At 37.5% G+C, this 24,562-nt stretch overlaps 1 protein-coding gene across 1 annotated transcript; it reads left to right on the top strand.

The window, feature by feature from the left end:
• The first annotated feature begins 15,052 nt into the window (after positions 1 to 15,052).
• LOC115964942 (protein FAR1-RELATED SEQUENCE 5-like) lies at positions 15,053 to 20,168 on the top strand. Its single transcript, XM_031084164.1, has 7 exons — positions 15,053 to 15,200; positions 17,128 to 17,792; positions 17,936 to 19,328; positions 19,446 to 19,606; positions 19,710 to 19,781; positions 19,901 to 19,981; positions 20,130 to 20,168. The coding sequence occupies exons 1-7, from the start codon at positions 15,053 to 15,055 to the stop codon at positions 20,166 to 20,168; spliced, it is 2,559 nt and encodes an 852-aa protein (XP_030940024.1).
• The last annotated feature ends 4,394 nt before the right edge of the window (positions 20,169 to 24,562 follow it).

Genomic DNA, 24,562 nt, shown 5'->3' with positions numbered 1-24,562 from the left:
TGTTTTTGTTTGTTTGTTAAATGTAAGTTTTTAGTGTTTAGTTTGAAACAAAAACTTGATTTTCTAGGGAAAATGTTGATGATTGTTCAAGAAAAATTTATGAGTTTGGTTGGGTTTGTTGTCATCGAGAGCCAAATTGGCTGGGTTTGTGTGCGTATGTTGTTTTATAAGAAAATTTATGGTTTTGGGTGGAAAAAAAATGTTATGATGCATCAACTTTTTAGATGTAAATTTTTTTAGTGTTTGGTTTGAAAGAAATTTTATGGGAAAGAATTCTTTAATCTAGGTTCAAGTTCTTTGGTTATGGGTTTATGGGTCTATTTGTTGGATTTATGGGTTTGATTTACTAGAGGTTTCAATGTTGAATGTGTTAGAATTTTTTGTGTTAAGATTGATTTTGAATATTGGCCGGTTGGGTTTGTCTTGATTTGGTGAAGAACATGAAGTTCATGTTCTAAAGAAGAAGATGAACATGAAGATTATTAACAATCATGTTCTTCTCGAAAACTAATGAGTTTTTATTTATTTATTTATTTATTTTAATATTTGTTTTTAATTTAATTAATTAATGTATGTGATTATATTATTTTTTTATTCCACCATCAGCCACGTCAGTTTTTGCTGTTACTTGGGTGACGGAAAAAACCTAAATGTCAGACATTAGGGTGAGTTTGGTTCAGCTTTTTGAAACTGGGCTTTTTGAAAAAGTAGGATTTTCAAAAAGTGCAGTATGAAACTAGGTTTTTTAAAAAAGCTGAATGTTTGATAAAAACTGTTAAAAAAATGCTTTTTAAAAAAATTGAATATTTGGCTAGCACTTATAAAAGTGGAGGTTTGAGTTATAAATTACCAAAAATGACAAGATATACATATATATATATATATATATATATATATATATAAATGAGAATTATTTGTTTGAATTATCTCTCCTAATGCAAGTTATGGACATAACATTTTTACAAAAATTTCACAATAAAGTCTATATGACAAGTTGTTAATAGTAGATAAAAAAATAATAACGTTACTAATAGGTCCAAATGAGAACCAATAACAACTTACTGTGTAAAATTTATTATGAGATTGTTATGAAATTATTGTATCAATAACACTATATTTTTTTCCTAAAAAAAAATAGCACTAATTTAAAAAGTCCAAGATACAATAAAATGTGACAATATTTTCACAATACTATTTGTTTTTAGTTGTGGTCAATCCTAGTCAAATAAAGGTCCATTTGGATGGAGGAGTGGAAAATTGGGAGGATGAAAAATTAGTGGGAGGATAGAAAATATTTAGTCTTCCCTCGTGTATGTTTGGCTGGAGGGATGGAAAAGTGAGAGGGTGGAAAACTCTTTTGTTTGGTTGAAAAGAAAAGTGAGAGGATAGAAAATATAGTTTATATAAATTGACTATTATACCCTTGTTACATAATAGGTAAGAAATAGATTTATTTGTACTCATTAAATAATATAAAATTTACTAACAATTATATTTTCCAATGAGAAGTGTTACGTCCACAACATTTTTCGCAATACTTTTACAACAAAATTTATGTGGAAAGTTATTACTAGTTCTAATTTGAACCCACTATTGAAATTATTTTTTTACTCATCAATAGTAATTAATAACAATCTATTACTTAAAATTTATTGTGAAAATATTATAGTAACATTTCTCAAATAGGATTTTTTATTCTTTATATTATTTCTCTTTTCTCTTTTTTCATTTCATCGATATGTTTTTCCTTTTTTTTCTACACTATCTCCTCCATACACGTTGTGTCTCTATCCCCTCCCCCTTCTTTTTCTCCCTCATTCAGGTCTCTAGCACTCCTACCTTCTTCAGTAAAAAAAAGTCTCCAGCACTCTCTCTTTTTTTCTCCAGTTCGCTCTCTCTGGTTTTTTTTTTTTTTTTCCTCCTCCACACATTGTCCTTATATCTCTATCCCCCTTCTTTTATTTGCTTTGTCTCCCTCATTCAAGAACGTTCCAGGCTTCCAGATTTAAAAAAAAAAAAAAAAAAAAAAAAAAAAACTTGATTCCAGAGGGCAGTATGGACAAAGTCTTCTTCATCAGTTTTCCACTCAAGCTTTTCCTCCCGATTTGGAGAGACGAAATTTGTGGGCTCGCGAGAGAAAATTTTCTCCCGGGTTTTCCACTCTCCCTATTTTCCTCTCTTTCCCAAATAGTGAAAAACATTGTTTTCCACTCAGTTTTCCACTCTATGTTTTCCATCCCCTAAAATCACCCCAACCAAACACAGTGTAAAAGATTTGACACCTCAATTGTTTTGAAACTTTTGTGATAATTTATTGTGTCCTAATATAGTTGTAATTTTCAATTTGTAAATTTCCTTGCATGGACACATATCCCACTTTACCTTTTACTTTTTTTTTCTCAACCACACGTTTCCTTTCACCCTTATCTTCTTCCACCTTTATTTTCTTCCATCCTTATCTTCTTTCTCTGCTTCTCATCTTCTTTCTGGTTCTCATTTTCTCTAATTTCATTAAAAATCAATTAAGGTGAGTTTTGTAGCAGAGCAGCACAAAGAGGACCTTCTTCCACCTTTATATTCTCCATCCTTATCTTCTTTCTCTGCTTCTTATTTTCTCTAATTTCATTAAAAATCAATTTAGGTGAGTTCTGTAGCAGAGCAGCACGGAGAGGACCTTTGCAGCAACACAGAGAGGACCTTTGTAGCTGCACAGTGGGCAATTTGGTAATTTAACACTGCCTCTAACAGTAATATTGATAAAACACGCATTAGCTTTTACAAAAGGCTCCAAAGAGCTGCCCACTGCCAAAGTCCTCTTCACAATTTCAAAACGCAGCTTTTAGCTAAAGCTGCTTTTAAAATCTAACCAAACACCCATATTATTTTTTAGGTTTCAAAAAGCTCTTTTTTCCTTTCTGAAAGTGCAGGCATTTAATTGGTTTAGAGATTAAAAGTGGTAAAAACAAAATGTAAATACCAAAATGAAAAAAAAGTGTAAAATATAAGGACTAAAAATGCATTTATGCCAAATATATAACTCATAACTTTCCTTTACTTAAAAATAATCTCCCTATTAGAGTATTTTCATCAGCTCTTTTATAAAAAATGTCATTTTGACACATCAAAATAATATTTACAACATATTAAAATAATATATTCACTCCTCCCACCACCATCATCATCAACAACCACAATGGCACAACCACCATTGCTGCCAAAAACAACCTCTGCCGCAACAACATCGATAGCCACCATCGACACAAACCCACATCCACCAATACCGTCTTGAAAAAAAAAAAAAAATCCACTACAACCCAACACATTCACAAACCTATAAACTCATCCCAAATCAAACAAACCCACAACCTAGCTCCAAAATCTCCTTCCTCACGCGCTCCGCAATGGTTGTTGAAAAAATAGCATGGAGTGAATAAGAAATTGATGTTTTCTATGTTCACTTGAAATTGGATTATAAGTGGTGAAAATCCTTGAGTCCTACATTGGAAATAATAGAAAATATGAGTTTTGGGCTGGATATTGGGTTGGGTTTTAGGCATGTGTGGACTAGGCCCACTTATCCAATTAATAATAATATTTATTATTTTTATTATTGAGTCAGTTAGTCTGTGCACAACAGTTATCTCTGAGACAGTGTTTCAGTTTTAAGTTACGTATAGTTTCATTATTCCTCATTCATGAAAAAAAAAAAAAAAATTCAGAGAAAACTCTCCTAGTGAGAATAATTTTTGTTCATTCATTTTTTGTCAAAGAGAGAGAAAGAGGCATTGAATGGTTCGTAGAGCACGACCTTGAGTGCTTCGTTTTCGTGCTGTTTGATCATTTTATCTTGAGAGGCAGACGTCCACGAGTCTCAAAGCACCACAGTAATTGTATAAGGGGCGAAATCTACTTTAAGAAGATTGTGTAAAACACAAAACTTGATCTCAATTGTTCATCCTTTCACGCATTGTTCATCCTTTCAAACATCTGGTCTTTGAGTCTTCAATTATTTGCAGATTTCTTATTATATATATTCAGTATTTGTTTATTACTTTTACGTATTATATCTATTTGTGTTATTGTTTAATTTTAGATTTGTATATTGTTTATTTTACCTTTTTTTTTTTGGTAGAAAAAGGAATAACATTAAAAACTAAGGAACAAAACCAGGATCAACACAATGTCTGCTACTATACAGACCGCAGCTATCAGCCTCTAGGATAGGAATAAGGTCCACAGGCAGACCATTCCACAATACAAAATTAGAATCTAAGTTTAGCCCGAAACTTGCAAGCCAGTTAGCACTTTTGTTTGCTTCTCTATAGACATGTGATATAGTAGCTTGAGGGATTTGGTTCATCAAGAGCTTACAGTCATCTATTATTGAAGACACAATAGTGTTAGCTGCAGATTGATGAGTAAATGCATCAACTATGGCACTTGCATCTAACTCAATAGCCATGGCTTGAACATTCAACTGCCGACATAAGAGAAGGCCATCCCGCAACGCCCATAACTCAGCTGTGAAGCTGTTTGCTATGCCAATCCTTCTAGAAAACCCCCCAATCCAGCTACCATACTCATCTCGCAGAAGACCCCCACCACCAGCTAAGCCCGGGTTCCCCAAAGACGACCCATCAGTGTTTAATTTCAACCAGCCAATACAAGGCTTTTCCCAGCGCACCTGTTTCAAGATTTTATGTTTTGTCACCAGCAGCTTGCCAGCACAATGAAAGTATTCTAGAGCTTGGTGAAAGATGTCTTTGGCAATACTAGACTTTAAATTCTTGTTCTCAAATACCAGCTGGTTCCTACCCTTCCAAATAGTCCAAATAGCAAACATAAAAATTTGGTTCCAAGGAGCTTGACCTGAACTTCGAACACCTTTATCCCTACAATTAGAAATAAGCCAATCTTGCATATTAGCCGAGAAGAAACTTGTGTCCAGCAGCTAATTCCTAGTTGGTGCCAAATAGTCTTGAGGACATGGCAATCCCCAAGGGCGTGGATGATGGATTCTGGCCTATTATGGCAGTAGGGACAAATATTATCAACTCGCAGCCCCCTAGCTTGTAAACAATCTCTTACCCCTATACTGTGGTGCATGCACATCCAAATGAAAGTTTTAATTCTCGGCAAAGTATCTAGCTTCCAAATCCACTTCCCTTGAAAGGCCGGATTAGGGAGAGGTTCGCTAGCAAGGAGATAAGCACTACTAAGATCAAAAGAACCTTTGGGAGAAGGTTTCCAAGCTAATTTGTCCTGATTTCTTGCAACACACGAGAAAGGGGTAGCTTGAATCTCTCTTTTAACATCCTCAGGAAAATTGCAGCAAGTTCCAATTCCACCCTTCCAAACTAGCAACATCTTTAACTTCTAACAAATTAGACTCGGTGGTTAGGGGGCCTTGGATGATATTTCTTAAGATACCTACCTTGGTCCAATTGTCATGCCAGAAGCTAAGGTTGCTGTTATACCCCAGAACCCAAGTGATTCCTTTCTTGAAAACAGGTTCCCCTTTCTTCATACTCCTCCAAGTACGAGAGCAAGGAAGACTAGCTTCATCTCTGGAATTTAAACGCCGATTAGTACAATATTTCAGTCTCAACACTTTAGCCCATTGAGAATCTTTCTTCGTGTGGAACCTCCAATTTAGTTTAGCAAGAAGAGTCGTGTTCCTTCCTTTTGCAGCTTGGATACTCAACCCACCTACATCCTTAGGGGTAGTGACCTTTTTCCATCCCACCCAGTGCATACTCTTCTTATTGGTTGAAGAGCTCCACAAGAAGTTCCGGTTTACTTGGTCTATGCCTTCTAAAATCTTTCCTGGGAGCTGGTTGCATTGCATAACATAAGCTGGGATGGTAGAAGTGGCTGCTTGGATCAGAACTGACCTCCCGGCCATGGAGAGGAGGTTAGCTTTCCATCCCGCAAGTTTCTTCTTCACCCTTTCCAACACAAAGTTAAAATCCTGATTAGATGCACCACTATGCTTAATGGGAAAGCCAAGGTACTTCCCTAGATTAGGGGTAGACTGAAAACCAAGGATGTTACTCAAGGCTTCTCTATCACTACAGTCCACATTTAGAGCAAAGAAAACCATGGATTTAGCTTCACTTAAGGTCTGACCGGATTGGCTGCAAAACTCATCCAGCACTTCTCTAATTACAAGGAAATTTTCCATGTTTGCCTTGGCAAAGAGGACAAGATCGTCTGCAAAAAATAGATGCGAGAAGGTTGGCCCTCTTTGGGAAGCTTTAATAGGAATCCAAGACTTATCATCACACCTTTCCTGGATTAGTTGCCCCAAATAGTCCATACACATAATAAAGATATACGGAGATAACGGATCACCTTGCCTAATCCCTCTAGTAGGATGAAAAGGCTCTAGAACCCCTCCATTAAAGAGTAAAGAGGTGGAGACCGAAGAGATGCAACTCATAATAAGCTCAACATATCCCTAATGAAACTCCACTCCAATTTATCACAAGCTTTTTCTAAATCAATTTTCAAAGCCATATAACCTCCTTTGCCCTTAGCTTTACCCATAGTGTGGATCAATTCTTTAACAATAATAGCATTATCCACTCCTCTTCTTCCCGGAACAAAAGCCGATTGACAAGGACCTATTAATTTATCCAAATAAGGTCTCAACCTCCCCACTATAATTTTAGTGACGATTTTGTAAACCGAATTGCATAAGCTAATAGGTCTATAGCTACTAATGGATTCCGGGCTTCGAATCTTAGGAATAAGGACAATACTTGTGTTATTTAAATAGTCCGGAATTTTTCTGCATAAGAAAGCCTTCCTAATCTCCTCTTTAACAGAATCCCCCACTGTGGACCAGAATCTCTGGAAAAAACCAGCATGAAGACCATCAGGACCTGGAGACTTGAAAGCCTTAAGATACCACAAGGCAGTGACTATTTCTGCATCTATCACCGGCTGCTCTAAACTGTGCTTCTCCTCCTCCGTGAGACTACTTTGCCACCCCTGTCGGAGATTATGATTCCAAGCAGCCTTAACTTGGCTGGTAGTATACAGCCTGATAAACCCCTCTCTAAAATGGTTCATTACTACTCTTTCCTTCGTTAACCAGTCCCTAACCTCATTTTTAACCATGGTAATAGTGTTCCTTTTCCTCCTAGCAAGAGTAGAAACATGGTAGAAAGAAGTATTACGGTCACCCAACACCATCCAATTAATTCTAGACTTTAATGCCCACAACTCCGCCTCTTGATTCAGCACTACATCCAAATCTTTGTGAAGCTGATTTTCCAAATCAATTAGGGAAGATTGGGGGTTGGAAGCTAAAACCCGCTGGATTCCATTAAGCCTAGCCATTAATCTTCTTTTCTTCTCAAATATATTTCCAAACTGATTTTTATTCCATATCATTGCATCTTTTGTGAATCTTTCAATAGAAGTTGGAAGATTATCATCCCGATTCCAAGCCTTAGTCACCACTTGAGGAAAAGAAGGGTCGGACAACCAGAAGCTTTGGAATCTAAAAGGCCTATTAAGGAAATTGGTCTGTCTAGGAACAGTTTCAAGAAGAACAGGACAATGGTCAGAATGGCAACGAGTGAGGTGGGAGACCCTAGCTTCTGGATACAAGAGGCACCAACTAGGATTCATAAAAAACCTATCTATTCTCTCTTGAATGAGGTTATTCAACTCCCTTCTATTAGTCCATGTGTATCTGGGACTCGAGAATCCCAAATCCACCATATTACACTTATCAAGACAATCTTTGAATAACAGGGATCTATATATGCTAACAGTCCTTCCTCCAAACTTATCTTCATCCAACAGGGATTCATTAAAATCCCCAGCTATCACCCATGGTTTATTATGAAGATCAGCTACTTTAATTAAATTTTCCCACAGAGTATTTCTTTCAGCAATCCTAGGACTAGCATAAACACCAGAAAAAATCCAAGAGAGTTTAGTAGCAAGTACCTTCACTTCCACATGGATTTCTTATTCTGTATTTGCCAAATGAACCACCTCCACAATATCAGAATTCCAGAGCAGCCAAAGGCCTCCTGCGAGCCCAATTGTTTCAGTATGGATGGCACCATCGAAAGGAAGCCTATCCGATATTTCCTTCTCACGAGCTCCACCAAGATTGGTCTCCATAATCACTAATAAGGCCGGATTATGATTCCAAGCTAGCTCTCTTACATGATGCTGAAAATTGGGCTTCAGCACGCCCCTGCTATTCTAGATTATTATATTCATAATTACAGAAAGGATAGAAAATAAAAACAACTCAAGAGGAGATGCCGGAGCCTCCTTCATCCTCAAACTCCATCTTATCTTCTCCCTTCTCTTCACCATCCTCCCTTCTACTAGGAACATTCAGATCGCCCATCGTAGATTCTTCATCCTTCCCTTCAATGGTTCCATCTAAAGAGCAATTAGATTCCAATCCTCCTTCAGATTTTGAAGTAACCACCCCAACACAGTCATCGGCCACCTCAAGGATTCTGCTACCGTCCACAGTAGAGCTTGGGTGATTGAGCTTTCCAAGACTTTGAATGCCCAGATTGCCTTGATGAGTTCTCTCCACCTCGTCTTTACAAAGTGTACCCAGATCGGCGTGTGTTGAGAATTGGAACAACGAGCTTGCATCTCCTCCATTGTTACAGAGAATAGTCACAGTTTGTGCTGCTGTGAAAGGAGTTTTGCTGCTACTAGCGACTTCTATATTCAAGTGGACTGATGCCCTATTTCTGGCCAAGGCTTTTTTTGCCGTCACTAAAGGACTATCGTGGGCTTTAGGAGGAAGCCCAGCCTTATTGGTTCCACCCCCAAACTTCAAATTCGGGCCCAAAGACAACAGGTCCTGCCCAGCCATGTCCAAGTTAGATTTGTAAGCAAAGCCCACCTCAGGATTCTCCTTCCAAGCTTTATTCCCATTGCTGGCCTTATTCCTTACCAAGGAATCTTTCTGTTTTGAGCTCTGGCATGATTTCGTAGGGTCCGACTGATCCAATCCCTTAGTGGTCCCCTTTGGTCCTGCTCTCCTACGTGTAACCACCATCCACGGTCCGTACTTGTCCTCTTCATGCGTCGTTCCACTACTCTCGACCACGTCACTACCAGCCCCGCGCCAGCCAGTGTCATGCCTTCTTCGTGGGCTAGTACTATGCGCTCTAGTACCAGACAGCTCCTTCTCCGGCGACAATTCTTTCTCCGGTAGTGGCTCAGTACATCGGACTGTATATGGGCACGCTTCCTTTTTGTGTCCAATCCTGCCACATACGAAGCAGAGCTTGTTGATGCCCTCATAAACCACTGTTTGCTCAAATTTCCCAATGAACACAGTATTGATAAGCGGTTTGTTCGCATCTACCTGTATGCATAGCCTAGCTTACTTACCACGAGCTTCCATGGCGGTATGAGTATCAACTCTCAAAACTTTCCCAATTGCTTCCCCAATCTGTTTAAGAACTTCTGCCTCATAGAGTTCAATAGGCAAACGATGTAATCTAACCCAAACAGCTATTGACGAAACGTTAGCTGCATTCGGATTGAAAAACGGTTCCCACGGCCTAATGGAGAGATAATGCTCTCCTATGAACCATGGCCCTTTCCTCAAAACTGCATCCAAGTCCTCCTTCATTGAGAACCTTGTTAAGAAAAACTCATTTTCAAGGTCCACACAGTCTAGTCTCCCACTGGGTTTCCACAGTTGTTGGAGTTTGTTTTGGATGTAGGTAAAACCTATTTTCCTTCCATAAAGCTTGACAATCAAAGCTTTCGACCACGACCCCCTTATACGCAGTTTAGTTTCCTTAGATAGCTTTATTGCCGCTAAACCTCGCGTAAACCAGAAACTTCTTCATCGGAGTCAACATCATCCTCCATTTGATCATAAAAATCGAAGGCTTGAGCATAAGCTCCTGGTATTTCTCCTACCAATTTTTCCTTGAAAGACTTGTTGGGTGAAACCCAAGCATCGTTATTCCTTGGGTAGGAGCCATTCTCATTGGCCCCTTCTCTGAAATCAGCGTGATTGACATCCTTTACCTTCTTCTTACTTCTCAAGAGTTCAGCTTCCTCTTCCCTTGAGAGAGCACGGCTTCCTTACATTATCATATAAATAAATTGTTGAAATATATCTAATAATCTAAGAGCCAATTTAATTTACTCTTGTGATTTACGGTGAAAGGAATTCTGTATTTGTTGAAATACGTTAGTCGGCAATAGTTTATTTACTGGGTTTGAAATCTATGGGTTTATTGTTTATTGCACATATCTATTTTAACTTTTAAAGTGAACTAGTGATATTTGGTTCTCTGATAACTTCGGTTTTCGTGTTTGACAATTGAATCTTTTATAGCCTGACTTGTTCATAGACTTTTCAAGTATTTGCCTTCTTGCCTGTTAGAAATACTGGAAGAGTGTATTGTATTTCATAATAAGAGAATATACATCAGAGCCTTATATAGGAGGCGTAAGTGTGCGGTACAAGTAAAGTGTAGTACAAGTACAAGTGTGCTATACAAGAAAGGTAATTGGGCCTAAAGCCCATAATATAATACAATATACATTAACAACCCCCCTCAAACTCTAGGTGGATGTGAGACCAGCTTGAGGTTGTCAGCCAAATCACGAGTGCGTCCCTTAGGAAGTGACTTGGTGAAGATATCTGCAAGTTGATCTTTGGAGGAGACGGAGAAGAGCTTGAGAGCACCATGGACAAGATGATAACGGATAAAATGACAATCAATCTCGATGTGTTTAGTCCGTTCATGAAAGACATCATTGTGAGCAATATGAATGGCACTCTGGTTGTCACAATAAAGGGGAGTAGCAGAGGATGTGGACACACCTAAATCCTTAAGAAGCCATCGTAGCCAAAGGAGCTCAGATGTGGTATCAGCAAGGGCACGATATTCTGCTTCAGTATTGGAGCGGGCCACAAAGGTTTGTTTCTTACTTCGCCAAGAAATTAAAGAAGAACCAAGGAGAAAGCAATAACCTGTAGTGGACCTGCGATCAGTGGGATCCCCTGCCCAATCAGCATCAGAAAATGCACGAAGTACAAGAGGAGACTGAGCTGAGTAGAAAAGGCCATGGAAGAGAGTGCCCTTCAGGTATCGAAGAATGCGCAGAACAGCAGCATAGTGAGTAGATCGTGGAGCAGACAGATACTGGCTCACCTGATGAACAGCATAGGAGATGTCTGGACGAGTAACTGTGAGATAAACTAGGCTGCCAACCAATCGTCTGTAAAGAGAAGGATTAGACAATGGTTTCCCCCCCGAGGGTGTCAAATGCGCATTAAGTTCAACCGGAGTGTCAACAGTCTTGCTGTCAGTGAGTCCAGCTCGAGATAAAAGGTCAGAAGCATACTTGGCTTGAGTAATATAAAGACCATCTGTGGAATGAGTAATTTCAAGACCCAAGAAATAACTGAGATGTCCAAGATCTTTCATCTCAAATTGCTGACTGAGAAAATCCTTGAGTTCTTGAATGCCACTGAGGTCATCACCAGTTATGATCATATCATCCACATATAGAAGAAGCAAAATGGTGCCTTTATCAGTACGACGAAGAAATAAGGCAGAATCATACGGACTAGCAGTGTAACCCAAGCGAAAGATAGTGGAGCTAAACTTGGCAAACCAAGCTCGTGGAGCTTGTTTAAGACCATAAAGTGCACGTCGAAGATGACAAACCTTATTTGAGTCAACAGAGAGACCAGGAGGAGGTTGCATATAGACTGCTTCACTCAAATCCCCATTAAGGAAAGCATTTTTAACATCCATCTAAAAAAGATCCCATTTACTAGCAGCAGCAACAGCTAAGAGGGCACGAACAGATGAGATACGAGCAACTGGAGCAAAGGTCTCTTCATAATCAATCCCATACTCCTGTGTAAAACCTTTTGCAACAAGACGAGCCTTGTAGCGCTCAATGGACCCATCAGAGCGAGTCTTGATCTTATAGATCCACTTACAACCAACCACAGACTGTCTAGGAGGGAGAGTGACCAGATCCCAGGTATGGTTTTTGGTTAATGCATCAAGTTCCTCTTTCATTGCAATATGCCATAAAGGGTCAGTGGAGGCCTCACGATAGGTTTGAGGCTCGTGAAGTGTAGCAAGGGCAGTGTAACAATGATAGTCAAGTAAATGTGTAGGAATGGATCTTACCCGGGTTGAGTGGCGATGTGGAATGTCTTGTGGAGGATCTTCAGGCGGAGTAGGAGCAGGGGACCCAGGCTCTAGGTGGGGTAGCTTGTCATCAACCTGTTCATCTTCAACTTGTCTAGGAGGAGTATCAAAAATATCTGGAGAAGGGTCTAAAGTATTTGTAGAAGGAACAAGAGACTCATCTGGAAAAATTTCTAAAACAGAGGAGGTAGTTAGGGAAGAACGAAAGTGAGAGAGGTCAACAAACAATCGATGTTCCCAAAAGATAACATTACGAGAAATACGAAGACGATGAGAGACAGGATCATAACACCTATACCCTTTTTGAGTTTCCCCATAACCAAGGAAACAACAAAGTCTAGATCGAGGCTCAAGTTTGTTGTGTTCATGAGGCTGAAGAAGAACGAAACAAGCAGATCCAAAGGATCGAAGGTGATGATACTCAGGAGGTGACCCAAAGAGACGCTCATACGGAGTCTGATTATGGATGACAGCACTTGGAATGCGATTAATCGCATGAACAGCATTAAGAGCAGCTTCACCCCAAAATGGAGCAGGAACTTTGGCAGAAAGAAGAAGGGCACGAACAGTGTCAAGAATATGACGAAGTTTTCTTTCGGCTCGACCATTTTGCTGAGAGGTACCTGGACAAGTTAGATGATGCACAGTGCCATAGGAATGTAACAAAGCTTGAAACGCATATTGAGTATATTCAAGAGCATTATCAGAACGAAAAGTTTTGATACGTTTGGAGAATTGGGTTTCAACCATTTTGGCAAAGTTGCTGTATATTGGTAAAATTTCAGAACGAGATTTCATAGGAAATATCCAACTATAACGAGAATAATCATCAATAAAGACAACAAAATATCGAGATCCACCAATACTAGCAACAGGAGAAGGTCCCCAAACATCAGAATGAATTAACTCAAAAATACTATTAGCAATGGATTCACTGTTATTAAAAGACAAAGCTGGTTGTTTTCCTAACTGACATGAAGTACAATCAAAATTGTCTTTGGACACAGAACCCAACAGACCCCTAGAAGCTAACTGTTGTACCCGAGAAGATGAAGCATGACCAAGACGAGAATGCCAAAGTGCAAGAGATGGTAAGGAAGAAACTGCAGCAGCTGCAGCAGCAACAGAAACAGGAGCAACAGGTGGAAGATGAAGATTGTCCACGGGAAACATACGCCCAACTCTAGGGCCGGTCCCAAGCTCTTGTCCCGTCCTCGGATCCTGCACAATACACCCAGAATAGTCAAAAATAAGGCGATAACCTAGTTCAGCTAATTGTCCCACAGAGCACAAATTATAGGATAGGTCAGGTACATGGAAGACTCCAGGAACAGAAAGGTTGGAGGTCGAAACAAAACCTAGACTATTCCCATGCATGGTGGAACCATCAGCTATATGAATATTTAGAGGGTGTGGTGCAGGGTCAAGTTTGGAGAATAAGGAGGAGTGAGGTGTCATGTGATTGCAACAGGCAGAGTCAAAGAGCCAAGTTTGAGACTTACCGGGCAGAACTGAGAGAGCAGTGGAAAGAGATGCATTACCAGCCATACGAACAGCTTGAGCTATGATCTCCTGTAGTTCAGTGGGAGAGAGGTTGATAGTGGATCCAGAAGACTGGGACTCAGCTGAAATGGAAGCCATCGGCGGAGTAGGCTCAGTATTAGCAACAGCAGCAGTAGATTTGCTGCGACGATAACAAGTCTCAATGGTGTGGCCAGGACGCTTGCAATAGTTGCAGAACTTTTTGTAGGTCTGCTTGCGACGATTGCTAGAGCCAGAGGAATCACCTGATTGTTGAGGTTGCTCTAAGGGTGGAGCAGAAGGTGTAATAGCTAAAACATTGAGCTTATTCTGAGCTTGAAGGGTTGCAAGACGAGCTTCTTCTCTAACCAACTCATTCACAGCAGTATCAAGAGAGGGAGCAGGACTGCGATTTAGTAGCTGGCCTCGAATGGGCTCAAAGTCCTTGTGAAGGGACATCAGGAATTCATAGAGGCGAAATTCATCTCTGATGGAAGCATATTGTTGAGCATCCTTTGAACATGCCCAAGTTGGATCAGAAAGGTCAATTTGGTCCCAAATGAAGCGAAGCTGATCATAGTAGTCATTGATGGATTGCCCTGGTTCTTGTCTGAGTTGATGCAATTCAACCACTAACTGATATTTCATAGAGCCATGAGTAGTGGAGTACCTTTTGGCCAACATATCCCACGCTGACTTGGCATCATCATAGCTGCCCAACAGGTTGGAAATGGAGGGAATGGAAGTGTTTCCAATCCATGTGAGGATCATGTGGTTGTGACTATCCCATTCAATCATACGACCAAGAAAGACAGTATCTTCTTCACTTGCTCCTTTGACAGGAATAGCGGCTGCACCAGTACAGTAATGCCAGAGCATACGACCCTTAAGAAAACTGCGCATAGCTTGAGACCAAGATAAGTAATTCTTGTTCCCCTCCAATACAGTATTGATGGGGCGAGGAAGAAAAACATCCTTTTTATCCATTTAGAGACACAATATGCAAAAACAGAATGCAAAAATGAAATCTACGCGAAAAACTGGGTAAGGAGAACCTGGACTGCAAAAGTCAACCCTGGAGAAAAGTCAACGGTCAAAGTCAACGGCCAGTCAAAGTCAACGGTCAACGGTCAGTCAACGGTCAACGGTCAGCAGATGACGTCACAGGATGACGTGGCGCTGACGTCAGCAGATGAGTGGATGCTGACGCAACTAGGGCTGACGTGGCACTGATGACGTCACAGGTGATGTCAGCTGGATCTGATGGCGGCGCGTGTGGCGCGTGGGTCTCTGATGCAGAATAATCAGGCCGCGCGTGAGGGCGCGTGCAGTACCTAATGACTGCGAGGCTTTCACCGCTTGGTAGATCGGTTCAAGACGAACACAGTGATATCTCCAGAAATTTGATCGGAGCAATATTCGTGGCGGCGATGACACGTGCAGTGTTCTGTGCAGTGTTGGACTACTCAACGACAGCGGCTGCAGGTCTGGAACCCAAGGACGACGGCTGAAGACGTCGGTGTTTCAACGGCGAGAGGCTGCGGCGACTATTGTGATAGCGGAAGCGATGTTGAGAGTGGAGTAACACCAATACAGAAAAGACTGCTAAGAAAAGGTCAGAGCAGTGGCTCTGATACCATGTTAGAAATACTGGAAGAGTGTATTGTATTTCATAATAAGAGAATATACATCAGAGCCTTATATAGGAGGCGTAAGTGTGCGGTACAAGTAAAGTGTAGTACAAGTACAAGTGTGCTATACAAGAAAGGTAATTGGGCCTAAAGCCCATAATATAATACAATATACATTAACATTGCCTAAATTATATTATAATAGGCTAATTTGTCTTATATGAATCATTGTTTGGCTGCGGTTTATTTGCTTTTGTTCACTCTTTGTACGAATTATGCCTGCAATTTGGTATTTTAAATATTAGTTGGATATATATATATATATATGCTTATGACCATACAGTGATTCACGTGGCTCTATAACCCCTTTTTCTGGGTTGGCTTTGTGTTGTCTATACTATAAAAGTGATTGTTAAAACTCTGATTCGTTTTTAGTGTAGATTTAGGGCTGTTTAAAATATGTGTTTAAAAATTGAAAATTGTTATTTAAAAATTTTTATGAAAATATGTGTAGGTAAAAAAATATATGAAAATATGTGAAATATTGTTTAAAAACTGAAAATTATTATTTAGAACCACTCATCAAATACCCCCTTATATTCTTGAATTTTGATTTTATTTCTTTGGTACCTGTGTAGAACACCTTTACTTTCTAAGGGAAATTCTACCTAATCCCAAACTACAAGGTCACCAAGCTGATCTTGTAGTCTCTTGCCAATAAAAACAAGACATGTAATATGAAAAAGTTGACATCATTTAAATAGTACAGCTTGGCAGCACACTCTTAAAATCCTTAACGTTAATTCTCAAAACAATTAAAAAAATGTCCCCAACGTTAGCCAACAGTTAACGTTAACGTTATTAAAAGAATAAAATATACAAAAGGGAGCCAGCCAGCTGTATTCCAATTGAAGCTTAGGACAGGGAGAACCTTTTAGGGTTCTCACTCTTGTGAACAAAAGCCACAAGGTCTTCCTCAGTGCCGAGAAAAACCAAGTGCATTGTGTGACTGCAAACAAATGTTACTGTATGTGATTTTTAGTGAAATCAAGTGAAAAGTTCTAGTGTAAAGAGGTAAAATCTTGTTCACATCAGCATGGAAGAGCCCAATTTTCAAAGTAATGGAAGTATAATTTATTTTGTCTTGTTGTGTTTTGTTTCATTTTTTTAAAGAATGTATTATGATTTGTTGTGATATGTTAGATCCTACGTAAAATATATAGAAATGTAATTAGGTATGAATTTAATGTTTTTTTTTTGTGAAAAATTTAATGCTTTGTTGCAATATGTTTGCTCCCAAATAAAACATATAAAAATGTATTGAGGTATGAATTTAATGCTTTTTTTTTTTATGAAAAATTTAATGCTTTGTTGTGATATGTTTGTTCCCAAATAAAATATATTGAGGTATGAATTAAATACTTTGTTGTGATAAGTTTGCTCCCAAATAAAATATGTGTAGTGACGTGTGTTTTTTTTTTTTTTTGTTATTATATTCTAAATTTACGTGTGTGTATATAAATATATATATATATATATATATATATATATATATATATATATATAATATGGTAGGAATAAATAATATATTCATCTTTATATTGACAACTATGTCTAATTTCTAATTATATTTGTGCCTAGAAGTGGGGAAGCTTTGTAATAAAGCATACCATAGGCCTTTAAGAACACATAAAAAATTGCACACATAAGATAATTATTGTATTGTAAATTCCTTAATATTTTATTTCTAACGTTTATATTTTTCATAAAAATTATTGTAGTTATTTGCAATTCAAGTGATATTGAAGGAATTGAAGATTGTTTGTTTGTTGAACGACTAGAAAATAGTGATGAAAATTTGTTGTATAAGGTGACATATATTGAAAATGAAGCATACAATTTATACAACAATTATGCATTACAAACAGGTTTTAGTATACGGAAAGGAAAACCTAGATATTTTAATGGGATAAAGAACATAAGGCAGCATGAATTTCTATGTTCTAAGGAGGGGTTTAAAGTAGATGAAGATCCTTGTGAAGAGAAAAATTGGAAGAAACTAGAGACTAGAACTGGCTGTAAAGCATTTATTCATTTCACAGTTGAAAATGAAGCATGGAGGGTTACTGCATTTAATCCAGATCATAATCATGAACTTGCACTACCATCAGAGAGACATTTGTTAAGATCGAGTTGTCATATTTCAAAACCTAAGGCAGGTTTAATTGATTCCATGGTGAATGCTGGTATAAGTACAAAGAATACTTATTTGTATTTAACAGAAAAAGTTGGAGGGAGTGAGAATGTGGGCTTCACTGAAAAAGATTGTTATAATCATGTGAACACAAAAAAGATGTCAACGATTAGTGTTGGAGCTGCTCAAAGCCTATTGAATCATTTTAAGAAAAGGCAGATAGAAGATCCCATGTTTTTTTACACGGTTCAAGTAGATCAAGAAAATCGCATGACAAATTTTTTTTTGGAGAGATGGGAGGTCAAGGGTTGATTATGATTGTTTTGGAGATGTTGTGGTATTTGACACTACTTACCGCACCAATAGATATAATTTGATTTGTGCTCCATTTGTAGGTGTTAATCACCATTGGTAGAATGTATTATTTGGGTGTGCATTTCTTTTGGATGAAATTAACTACTGCTTCTTTCAAATGGTTATTCAAGTCATTCTTAGACTCAATGGGGAATCGATCTCCAATAACAATTTTTGCTGATCAAGATCAAGCCATGTCAAATGCTATTGAGGAAGTGTTTTCGAACACACATCATCGACTATGTTTGTGGCATATTTCAAAAAATGCAACTTCCTACTTTGGAGAGTTAAATTCTAATTCGGAGTTTCAGTCCTTGTGGAACAAGTGTCAAAAATATTGTGATTCAGAATTGGAATTTCAAAACAAATGGGATAAAATGATGCATAAGTTTAATCTTGAAGATCATCACTGGCTTAATATGATGTACAAAATTCGACATAAATGGAGCATTGCATTCACTAAGGATAGCTTCACAGTTGAATTTAAACCTTCCTCGAGGAGTGAAAGCACAAACCATGTTTTGAATAATATAGCAGATACAACAATAAGCCTCACTAACTTTGTAATTAAATATGAAAGTGTGTTGGCAGATATGCGTTCTTCAGAGTTTAATGAAGATTTTCGATGTAAGCAAGGCGCCCCACAAAGAGCAGTTAAGAAGAGTGGTATTTTGGGTCATGCAGCTCAAGTTTACACATGTAAGATATTTAGATTATTTGAATATGAATTCCTTAATAGTCTTGTAATAGAGTGGAAGCAAGTTGATTGTCAATATACAATTGATGTCTTTGAGGTGAAAGAAGAAGATAGTGAAAGAGTACGCATTGTCCATTTTGATCATTTCAATAGCAACATTTCTTGTTCTTGCAAGAAATTTGAGTCATTGGGAATTCTTTGTTGTCATGCATTGCGGGTCTTCAATTTAAAAAATTTGACTAAAATTCCAAGCCAATACATTTTGAAACGTTGGACAAAGGAGGCTAAGAAAGGGATGATGGCTTATGAACAAGACAATCATTCAAGTGGCAATGCTAAAGAGGCCGAGATAGTGTGGCGTAATAGCATGTTACGTATAGCTAATACAATTATATCCAAAAGCCAAGGGGATGATAGCCTTAAAAGCATTTGTCAAAAGATACTATTGGGACTTGATGAAAAAATCGAAAGAGAGTCATCAAAGTTGGGTTCAAATGCAAACTTGGAAAAAAATGAAGTTGTAGAGCATAATATAGTCGATGAAATGCTTGGCTTATCAAGTCATGTGTCAGTTTTAAATCCCCCATGTGTGAGATCCAATTTGAAAAAGCCATTTCTTCAAAAGGAATGGAAAAAGAAAGATGAAGAGGCACTTTATAACTATTTACGAAAAGATAGACTTAAAGGCCACTTTGAGAAGCGCAAGGCAAAATCGTCTAAGGATGCATCCTCTTCACGTAAGAAATTCTTTTTTTTTTTCTTTATACTAAATATATGTCATATTTTTATTTTTAATAAAAATTTTTATTTACAATTATTATTATGTTTGATTTTTTTAATGTGCAATTTTATAGGAAAAGCAAAAAAACAAGTTTCTAAAGAAAATCCAAATGTGTCATTCGGTGGCTCATACAATCCAGCTATATACCAACCACCAAATCCCTACTCTCATTTAGGATTTACAAGTGATAATGCACATGGTCAATCTTACATGTCATGGACAAATCATTCTCAAGTATTCATCATCATTTAATTTACAAACTTAAAATATTTACAATGTGTAATCATAATTTTGGTCATTGACGTAATATCTAAATATGAATTTTGTCTCTATATAGGAAATGAGTTGTGTAAATGTTCCATTTACGACTGTGTTGCAAGGTACTAATGTTATAACGCAACTTAGTCAGGTAAATTGACACGATTGATTATTTATTTGAAATGGAATAAAATATCTATCATTTATGTATTAACATGTGTACAAAGTTTTGTTTTGAAATAATGTTTTCTTATATTTTGATCTCTTTAGAATCCAATGACTTATATTCCCTCACAAATAAACTCGTTGATGTATGGCTCCAAGCAATCAAATTCCACACATATACAAGAGGTAGATTTGAAAATTCTTGTGGTGTGTTTGCATTATCAATTTTATTACTTATTTCTTGTTCCTAAGGACGACTTCCTTTATACTTTATTCTTAATGTTTTCATTTTTGTTCCATTCAATATGCTAATATGATTTTTATATGTTTCCAGGTGGGAAGACCGAAGATGTCATGCAGCCAAGAATCCTAGGAACTTCACAAATCCGGCACAAATTTTTGACTTGGAGCCAAGTGACATTTATCATGACACCAAGTTTCTTTTGTTTGTTATTTTATTTTTGAGGAATACATTTGTTCTCTTTGGATTTATTTTAACTTGTTGCCAAATGAAAGTTATGTATTAACTATAGTTTTATTGTTAATGGAGATAGGAATATGGCTTTGGAGTAGAAAACCGTGATTGGAACAGTTTCTATTAACTATAGTTTGCATTATCAATATTACGCTCAAGGTTAAATTCCATGTCACAAAATGGCATGCGTACAATTGGTGATTTTTTTTTTTTTTTTTTTTTGATTGGAACAGTTTGTATTCATTCAACTGAAAATGGAAGACAACAAAGTCCAAATACAAAGCTATAACAGAGCAGAAACACAGAAACAGCTACAAACTGATACAATAAAACATTAAAGTCTTATCCAGCTGAATAAGGTGCTGCACCATAGGGAGTGAAACTCCTTTTCAGACTTGATTAGTGCCGTTGCATTTTGCAAACTGTGCTAGCTCACGAGCAACCTTGTTGCAGTCCCTTTTCAGGTGGTTAATCTGCCAAACAATAAAAGACTTCAAGTTTTCACTAATCCCTTGGATAAGATGGCTCCAAGTTCAGGCTGTGATTACATTATAGTAAAATTGATCTTTTTTTGGTACTTGACAGCGTCTCATATTCCACAAATACAACCTTCAAGCACCTTTTTTTTTTTTAGATAATAGAATTTTATTGATGTGTAAGTAAACAAAGTATACAAATTAAAAAGGTCCCAAGCTAGCTGATTTGTTCCCGAGGATACATCATAAATAGAAATAAACAACCCCCAAGCTTTTCCCCTGTTCCCACGTACTAAAACAGAGGGTCATGTGTTCAGGCCGAAAGTTGTGTTCAAGGTCATATGGCTAACGCTCCTTCCAAAATCACCTTTAAGCACCTATGATTCCATGAAAATGGAGATTAAAACTTAAATTAGGCACCAAGTTTTTCCTTTTATTTTCTCTGGAATCGAACAGAGGCCAAGAACTTCATTGATGATTCAGAGCACTATAGATAGAAACGTAAAACAACACTTAATTAAGTAAGAGTGTAACACACTTTTTGAGCTTTTGAAAGGAGAAAAAAATATTGTGTAGCAATGGAAACAGTGGTTAATTAAGACATTTACAATTAAAAGAGAATCTAGTAATCAAAATCAAAATTAAAAGAATCAATACCTGATGAAGCTGAGAAGCAGAGAGCGGAGCACAGAGGGCGAGACCGAGATCGAGACCAAAGGAAAAAAAAGAAAAAAGAAAAAAAACCCAGAAGCAAAGGCAAGTTCAGACGCCGTGAGGGTAAGAAGGAAAAAAAAAATTTGTGAGTGAGAGAGATTCTGAGAGATGCATGAGCTTGAGTGAGGTGAGACCGTGAGCTTGAGTGGTGAGACAGTGAGAGTAAGACAGAGAGGCATGAGAGTGAGACAGAGAGGCGTGAGGGTCTGAGATGAGGCGTGAGAGGGTTAGTTTTAGTTTAGGGTTAGTTTTAAAACCTTGAATGAAATATAAGAAAAAAGCGGGTGGATTGAAATTTGAAATTTGAAATTATGGTGTTCCCGAAAACTTTTGAAACTGGTGATAAAACTATTGAAAACAGGTGGCTAACGGGAAAGTTAACGGAAAGACCAATATTTCCCATGGTTGATGAGTTTTACTGTTTAAATGATGTCAGCCTTTTTCATCTTACATGTCTTGTTTTTATTGGCTGGGACTACAAGGTCAGCTTAGTGACCTTGTAGTTCGGGACTAGGTAAGAATTTCCCACTGTCTAAATCCTTTGTATATTCTGACATTACTCAGAGACTAGATGGCTTATTAATTGTTATATAATTTTGCTTTAAAGTAATACTTGAATGCAGTGCCGTGTCAATTTTTTCTAGACTGTTGTGTAATATAAAAAAATGCTTCGTTTGGATTTTGAGAATTCAATCTGATGGAGTTTTGTTTTGACAGAAATGTGGAATGAAATTGTGTCTGTGCCTGTTGCTGCCCCTATTACTGTTCCTGTTAATCATGGAGAAAAGTTAGAGAAATTCAATGGTACTGAGTTTAAGAGATGGCAACAAAAAATGCTGTTCTATCTCACGATCCTAAATTTGGCAAAAATCTTGTATGAGAATGCTCCAAAACTCAAGGAAAATGAGATAGATAGGCAAGTGGTTGCTATTGTGGAAGCCTGGAAACATGCTGATTTCCTCTGCAAAAACTATATTCTGAATGGATTGGACAACACATTGTACAGTGTGTATAGTTCAATCAAGACGGCAAAAGAGTTGTGGGATTTCTTGGAAAAGAAATACAAGACAGAAGATGCTAGAACTAAAAAGTTCATTGTGGGCAAACTTCTGGATTACAAAATGGTGGATTCCAAAACTGTGCTTAGTCAAGTGCAAGAGCTACAAGTAATCTTACATGAAATACATGCTAAGGGTATGTCTGTAAGTGAGTCTTTTCAAGTGGCTGCTGTCACTGAGAAATTGCCTCCATCTTGGAAAGATTTCAAAAATTACCCAAAGCATAAGCGCAAGGAGATGCAGCTAGAAGATTTGATTGTAAGATTGAGAATTGAGGAAGACAATCGTTCTTCAAAAAGAGCCGTAGGGAATCATTACATGGAATCTAAAGCAAACATTGTGGAGCATAATAAGATTAAGAGGAAGTACTCTGCTGAAAGCTCAAAGCAAGGAATTAGTGGGGGTAACTTTACAAAGTTTAGCAGAAAATGCTTTGTGTGTGGCAAGATGGGACATCGTGCTAAGGATTGCCATAAGCGTCAAGATCAAGGGACCAAGAAAGGCTCTCAAGCCAACATTACTAAAATGGAAAATCTTTCTAAAGATGTGGATGATGTTGACCTTTCTACAATGATTTCTGAAGTGAACTTGATAGGAGGAGATACCAAGGAATGGTGGATGGACACTGGGTCTACTCACCATGTATATATATATATATATATATATATATATCATAATCTGTTTTCTTCATACCATCCTGTGGACAATGGAGAAGAAATATTCATGGGGAATTCCTCAACCTCTAAGGTTGTAGGAAAAGGAAAGGTAATATTGAAGATGACTTCAGGCAGGAAACTTACTTTGAATGATGTACTGCATTTGCCAGATATTCGTAAGAATCTTGTTTCTTGCTCATTGTTGAGTAAGAATGGTTTCAAACTGGCCATTGAATCCGACAAGTTTGTGCTCACAAAGAATGGCATGTACGTGGGAAAGGGTTATATGAGCAATGGGCTATTCAAAATTAATATAGAGGGAATCTGGATTATTGCAAGTCTGGATTTGGTTTGTAATAACTTAAGTGTGTTACTGTATTGGTGTGATACTGTAGGTGTGTGATATAGAGATGACTTTTATATATATATATATATATATATATATATATATATATATATTTATAGCTTGTAGTTTATGTACTTTTGTGTTGTGAAAGTATATATAGTACTTCAGGAGGCTTATGTGTGGTTGATGTAATATATCTAGAATTATTTATTATTTTTTCTGCTTCTCTTTATTTGTGAAGATGACTCTTTATACTTTTATCTAAGCTAGTATATTACTTTAACCTTTATGGACGTGATGAATTGGATTGGCCATCATTTGTATTCACTGTTTTGTGAAATTGTCTCTTTGCAATAACTATTTGTTGGCCCAATGTTATATTATGCGTTTAATGAACATATGTGATTATGATCATTGATAACATTGAGTGGAATTGAAATGGTATTGCAAAAACGGTGATGTGTGAAGCGAATGGTGCAATCCATTTGGACGAAACAAAGAGGAATGAAAGAAAATATGTAAAGACACCATGAATTAGTGAAAAGTCAAATAACTTTATATAATTCTTTAAATGTGGGGGTGTCTTCTTAAAAAAGGAGGTGGATTATTTAAAGAGGTTTTAATTGAGATACAAAACAATGAAATGAGAAATATACTACCTATTTTTAAATGTGTAATTACCAATTAGGTGTCTTGGTAGTACACATAGTGATGGTAGGTCTTGACATATTCGTCAGAGACATATTACCATGAAGCAGTTGCTCTTTAATGAAAGTACTTCCAAATTATAAAATGGATCCGTAATCAATTGATTGAGTAGAGAGCTAGTAAATTGCTCATCGAGGGGAATGAGGTTAAAGCCTATTAACTAAAAGTCTTCGGGATGGCAACCCAACCTAGTTGACTGGAGATCCCAAGATTTAGGTTCAAAGGGACAATTGAATCATGGAGACTATTATTTTATCACTATGGAGATTAAATCTCCCACCCATTCCTATGATGAAATAGTAATGCCTGTAAGCAATGTTTAGGGTAAGCTTTG

This window comes from Quercus lobata, chromosome 10, assembly GCF_001633185.2.
Source record: "Quercus lobata isolate SW786 chromosome 10, ValleyOak3.0 Primary Assembly, whole genome shotgun sequence".
NCBI classification, from domain to species: Eukaryota; Viridiplantae; Streptophyta; class Magnoliopsida; order Fagales; family Fagaceae; genus Quercus; species Quercus lobata.
This window is presented reverse-complemented; position numbering and strand designations above follow the sequence as displayed.